The sequence below is a fragment of the Nestor notabilis genome, unplaced genomic scaffold (assembly GCF_000696875.1).
Source record: "Nestor notabilis isolate BGI_N333 unplaced genomic scaffold, ASM69687v1 scaffold23635, whole genome shotgun sequence".
NCBI classification, from domain to species: Eukaryota; Metazoa; Chordata; class Aves; order Psittaciformes; family Psittacidae; genus Nestor; species Nestor notabilis.
In genome coordinates, this window is record NW_009930928.1 from 748 (window position 1) to 6802 (window position 6055).

Here is a 6055-nt window from a genome sequence, read left to right on the forward strand (position 1 = left end):
CCCTCCTGCTGTCACCCCGACGGGACAGTTTTGCTGCCCAAGCTCAGCAGAGGTGCTTTCCATGCACGCTGCTTGGTCCCTGTGTGCGACTGTGGAGCAGCTGGACCTGGACGATTGGGATTTCAGCAATGCTGGGCACAGGAAGAAGCTGTTCCCAGGGCTTAAATGGAAATGCCAGTGAAAACTGGGGATCGGGATGACTGGTTATTCCCCCTCCTCTGTCAAAATCCTGTCATTCCACTCCTCCTCCAGGAAAGAGGAGCAGGACGGGAGCCTGTCAGGAGCGCTGGAGGCTGCTGGCAGCTGTACATGCGAGGAAGCTCGCTCAGCCTCTGTCCTCGGCCCCGGCTGACCCCGCGGTGCTGTGTCCCCAGGCAGCCTGTCCCCAACACGCACCTCAACCCACCCAGCTCCCCACGCTGCTTCCCCCCATTTCCCCTCCTTAGTCCTTTTCCCTTCACTTTAAACACTGTTTTTAACCCTTGTTCTCAGCCAACCCATTCCTGACAACTTTGTTGTCTTGTAACTAACCAGGCCCTGCTGTGCCCCCATTGCCTTGTGCCTCTGTGAGCTGAAGGTGCAAGCTCAGCCACTGCCTCCCCTGCCAGTGCTCTCCCTGTGCACATCCCAATTGCTTTCCCAGGTGGAGGAACCAGGAGGAGTGTGGCAAGGCCCTTGGCACATGGCAGGAGCTGGAGGATGATGCCCTGTGAGCTGGGTGCAGATGCTCTCCAGGATGCAGATCCCCTCCTTTAGAGGGGATGGGCTTTGAGGTGCTGCAGTGCTTCCCAAAGCCTTGGTCCCAGCCAGGCTGCTTCTGTCCCCAGTGGGATCTCCCTTTTGTCTGTGGTCCAGGATCTTCCTCCTCTTTCCTCCTCAATCTTTTCTCCTCCAGAAGGGATCAGTGGGCCCTGCCCTACATGCACTGAGTGCCCATCCTTGCTCTTTTCTCCTTGCAGCCCCTTTCCACCAGCAGACAAGCCCAGAGTGCCACTGGACAGGAGCCAGAGATGACCAAGGAAGAAGATCTACCAGACTGGAACTCATCCAAGGAGTTCTATGAAAAATACGAGCCGAAGGAGGTTTTGGGCAGGTAAAGCTTGGTTTTTGGCAAACTGTGTTTCCGTGTGCTCCAGTATCGGAACAGTGTCCCCTGGGAATCTGATATGAACAGGGCCCGTAGCAGCATGGGGTTAAAAATAGCACGAAGCAGCATTTTCCATCAGCTCAAGACTTTCCATCCCAAGAGAAGGAAACAGAGTCAGACCCTCTTGTGCATGAAAACACCACCCAGCCCCGGGTGCCAATGGCACGGCTGCGGAGCCGGGCTGGATGGGGGGCAATGGAAACCCCCATTGGTGTGTGTTGTCCCTGGCAGGGGGGTGAGCAGCGTGGTCCGTCGGTGCATTCACAAAACCACCCGGCAGGAGTATGCTGTGAAGATTATCGACATCACAGCGGGTAACTTAACCCCCAAGGAGGTGCAGGAGCTGCGAGAGGCCACCACTAAAGAGATCGACATCCTCCGGAAGGTCTCGGGCCACCCCAATGTCAGTAAGTCAGGCTGCGAGCATCAGCACAAGGGGGCTCTGCCCCATTTATTGTTTGAGGTGTCCCCAGGGAGGGTTTTGGGGTGAAATCCCTGGAGGATCAGACCTCCGATGGTCCTAACGCGATGCAGGGCACCCGGTCAGAGCAGCGTTTGCTCTGCCCCTGCACACAGACCAAGCAGTGCCCACGCTGCCCAGGTTGTCTCTGCACCAAAACACTGGTGAAGAACAACTCCTCCTTAGTTTAATTAGCAATCAGATCATCAGTTTTTAGTCCCTTAATGGACAGGAGATGCTCTACACTGTGCTCACACACCCCCCTCCCCGTGCTTTATTGCAGTCCAGCTGAAGGACAGCTACGAATCCAGCACCTTCTTCTTCTTGGTGTTTGACCTGTAAGTACCATCTCCCCAAGCCTGTTCCCACTCTATAGACAGCCAACACTCGACCCAGCTTCTTACAGCCCAAACAGGGCAAAGAGGAGGGACAAGCAGCTCTTGCTTAGGGTAGAAATGAGCCTCCGTTGCTGCAAGCCAGCTTGTGCAGCCTCGCTCCCAGCAGTTTCCCTCCTGTCAGCGGCTCAGCGCTGCTCGGGTTTCCCTGTAACCTTTGGTGGGAGCTGTTGTGCATCCCTGCAGGTTATTTATATGCTCAGTGGCACCAGGGTGTATGTGACACCACAACTCCTGGTGCCAGGGCAGCGGGATGGACATCAGCGGATGACGGCACTGGGAGAGCCCCATCCCTGTCCCATCCCAAACCTGCCCTCTCCAGGGACAACCTTTCCCCCTTCTGCCTGATGTTTTGCAGCAATATAAAGGCACTTTTACCCCTTTTTTATTAAGGAGCCAGCATGTCATGTTGTGCAATGGGTGTCCTGGGCTGCTAAGGGGCACTGACCCTCCCCAGGGGCCTGGAGCCAGTTTTCCATTGCAGCTCAGCCACTGCCTCCCTTTTCCCTCCCTCATGCAGGATGAGGAGAGGGGAGCTCTTCGACTACCTCACTGAGAAAGTCACCTTGAGCGAGAAGGAGACGAGGTAAGGCCAGATGCTGAAAATCACATTGCGAAAGCAGAGTGTGGGTTCAAGGGACCTGTGGGCAAAACAGCTCCCCTGTGCTCAGACACGGGAGCTGAGCTGTGTGATCCCTATTCCCACCTGTGGGAGCACGGTGCTGGTGGGCACTCGGTCTAGGAGAGATGCTGTCACCCATCCCCAGGAAGATCATGCGTGCGCTGCTGGAGGTGATAAGGTTCCTCCACTCCGTCAACATCGTCCACCGGGACCTGAAGCCCGAGAACATCCTCCTGGATGACAACATGAACATTAAGCTGACGGACTTCGGCTTCTCCTGCCAGCTGCAGGAGAATGAGAAGCTCAAAGGTAGGAGGATGGTGAGGTGGGGGCAGTGCCATGGCCGTGCCCATGGTGCTGCAGTGCCCACAAGTCCCAGAATCATAGAATCAACTAGATTGGAAAAGACCTTTAAGATCATCAAATCCAACGTTTACCCCAGCACTGCCAAGGCCACCACTAAGTCAGTGTGGTCTCTCCAGCCGCACTATCCCCTTGGAGCCAGTCTTGCTGCCATGGGTGCAGATTGGTGCCTCTTGGCTTAGGGTGCCCTCCTGCTCACACACAAACATGGCTCTGCCTGCACGGCCTCCACACTCCTTGCCATGAAGAGGTTGCTGCCCGTTAGGAAAACCATCCTGTTCTTTCCATGTCTTTTCCCCTCCAGTTAATCCTCATCACCCCATCCATTTACTGCCCAACATTAGGGTTTTTTCTCTCAACTCCCACCCTGCATAGAGCCACAATGGGCATCCTCTCCCCCTGGCATCCCCATTGCTCTCTTCACTCACTTTCTACCTGCTATAATGCACCAAGAAAGGTCACCAGTGACATGCACATGAGCCCCATCACTGGATGGGGATGTGGGATCCAGCCCCCTGAGCAGCCCAGGAGGAGCACCCATCCTGGATGGGGATGGCACAATCCCTCCTGGGTGGCTCAGGGGGATGCTCTGCCCTGTCCTGGCAGAGATCTGCGGCACTCCTGGCTACCTGGCCCCCGAGATCCTGCAGTGCTCCATGGACGACGAGCACCAAGGCTACGGGAAGGAGGTGGATATGTGAGTGAGACACCAGCCTCCCCACCTCACCCCTTGGGCTGCCCCCAGACCACACGTTGAAGGCACAGTGAGAGTGGGCAGACGGGCTCCCATTGAGTGTCTGAAGGAGTTAAATGAGGCACCAAAAGACAACCTGAGGGGTGGCCAGGGGCTGTGCTGGTGACCAGGGGGCTCTGGGGGTCAGAGCTGGGGGAGAAGCAGCTGGGGTCAAGCCTGTCCCCCTGCTTTACCCCATCAGGGAGCGGGGAAAGCAGCAGTTTGTGTTCATAATGATCAACTCAGGCTGGGCCCTGAGACATGGGGCTTTCTAAATACCCCCCGTAGTAAGACCTGAACACAAGGCAGCCCCTGAGAGAGCAGCCAGAGCCCTGCAGGGCCTTTGCCACCATCTCTGGTGGCTTCAGGCTCAGGTCTGCAGGTGTCAGAACTGTAACCAACCACTTGAAACATTTCAGTCCCTTTTCAGCTTAAATACCTCCATTGACTCCTATAGCAGGACACTTAACACACCACTGCCTGAGCTGAGACGGCCCTAGAGCATCCAGCCTTGCTGTACCACAGTGTCCCACTATATCCCACCCTCCTGCATCCTCTCCCTCCCCTATAAAACACAAGGAATACAAATACCTCCAACCCCCAGCTTCCTCCTGCAGCATCCAGGGAACAGCTCCACATCAGCTCAACTCAGGAACCCCAAACCCCTCCCCAGCAGTGGGGCAGCCCCTGCTCCTTATGACCCATCAGGGCTGATGAGCCTCAGCAGCTCATCACGCACCAGGCAGGGCAGGCTCTTCCTGGTCTACCGGGGAGGCAAAGCCAAGTGTAGCCCAGTTGAGGGGAGCCCCTGAGCCACCCTTGGGGTGCGGATGCTGCTGGGTGCCCCACGGGTGTCACCTGGGACTGGAGGGTCCGTGTGGGTTACGTGCAGGTGGAGCACCGGGGTGATCATGTACACCTTGCTGGCCGGCTCGCCTCCCTTCTGGCACCGCAAGCAGATGCTGATGCTGCGGATGATCATGAATGGAGACTACCAATTTGGCTCCCCGGAGTGGGACGACCGCTCGGACACTGTCAAGGACCTGGTAGGTGCTTGGGGACGGGAAAACCTTGGTGTGGGGAAGAGCTTGGTGGTGGGACAGCTCAGACTGAGCCGCTGTCCTGCTGCAGATCTCCCGGTTCCTGGTGGTGGACCCGCGGCAGCGGTACACGGCGGATGAGGCGCTTGCACATCCCTTCTTCCAGCAGTACGACACGGAGGAGGTCCGGCACTTCAGCCCCTTCCGCAAATTCAAGGTGAGGCTGGGAATGGAGTGTCCCAGCACCCCGAGTCCCGGAGGCAAGCGGTGGGATGGGTTTCCCGGCTGAGCTGGGGGAGTCAGGCGGGCTGATGGACCTGCGCTTTGGCAGGATGCGCTGGTCTGGGAGGAGATGCTTCTCCAAGCACTGTTGTGCTTACTTTGTGGTACTTCCTAGGGGCTTTTTCACAGAAGGGAATTAAATAAGAGAAGTGAAAAACCTGCCTCCTGCCCCCCTAGGATTCTATGAAGAAATAAAAAGATCACTTTTAAGGGGGAATTGATGAGGCTGACATCACACTGGTGCATCAAAAGCTGATAAAAGGAGGAATCTTTTCCCTTCCCTACAGCCAGTCATTAGGGCAGTGCTAAGGCACCGAGAAGGGCATTAGGGGACACATTTAGGGCTGACCTGTAGTTTTGCCATTAAGATCACACTTGGAAAAAGCTCACTGGGACTAAATACCTGCACCAGGAGCCAGGCTCCCTCCTGACTCCTCCGCATGGATAGCAGCAACATGGAATGCGTTGGGGCCAATCTGGTCCTGCCGTAGGAGTGGCCTTGAACTCCAGCGTGTTCCCGCTGTGCTGCAGGTGATCTGCCTGACCGTCCTGGCATCAGTCCGCATCTACTACCAGTACCGGCTGCTCAAGTCGGTCACCAGGGAGCTGGTGGTGCGGGACCCGTACGCCCTGAAGCCCGTCCGCAAGCTGATCGACGCCTGCGCCTTCAGGACCTACCGGCACTGGGTGAAGAAGGGGGAGGCACAGAACAGAGCTGCCCTCTTTGAGAACACCTGCAAGGCCATTCTGCTGACCCTGGCAGCCGAGGAGGGGCTGTTCTGATCACACTGTGTGAGCCACGAGCCTGCTCACAGGGAATAAAATCTTTGAAAGCCAAATGGTGATTGCTTTTGCTTTTGTTTCTTTCGTTGGCTTCAAGTCAGGTGCAAATTCAAATGCAGGAGATGATGCTGTGATTTGACCCTGGGGTGTGTGTCCCTCCAGGGATGGGTTTGGAGGAGCTGCTCTAACAGAGCTGTAACCAGCCGCAGCTACCACTACGGAGGGATACG

At 56.5% G+C, this 6055-nt stretch overlaps 1 protein-coding gene across 1 annotated transcript; it reads left to right on the forward strand.

Moving 5' to 3' along the window:
• Positions 1–993: 993 nt before the first annotated feature.
• Positions 994–5825, forward strand: PHKG1 (phosphorylase kinase, gamma 1 (muscle)). Its single transcript, XM_010015652.1, has 9 exons — positions 994–1093; positions 1379–1554; positions 1891–1945; positions 2523–2588; positions 2770–2933; positions 3594–3684; positions 4613–4766; positions 4852–4977; positions 5574–5825. Exons 1-9 carry the CDS (start codon positions 1011–1013, stop codon positions 5823–5825), a joined length of 1167 nt encoding a protein of 388 aa, XP_010013954.1. The 5' UTR covers positions 994–1010.
• Positions 5826–6055: the final 230 nt, after the last annotated feature.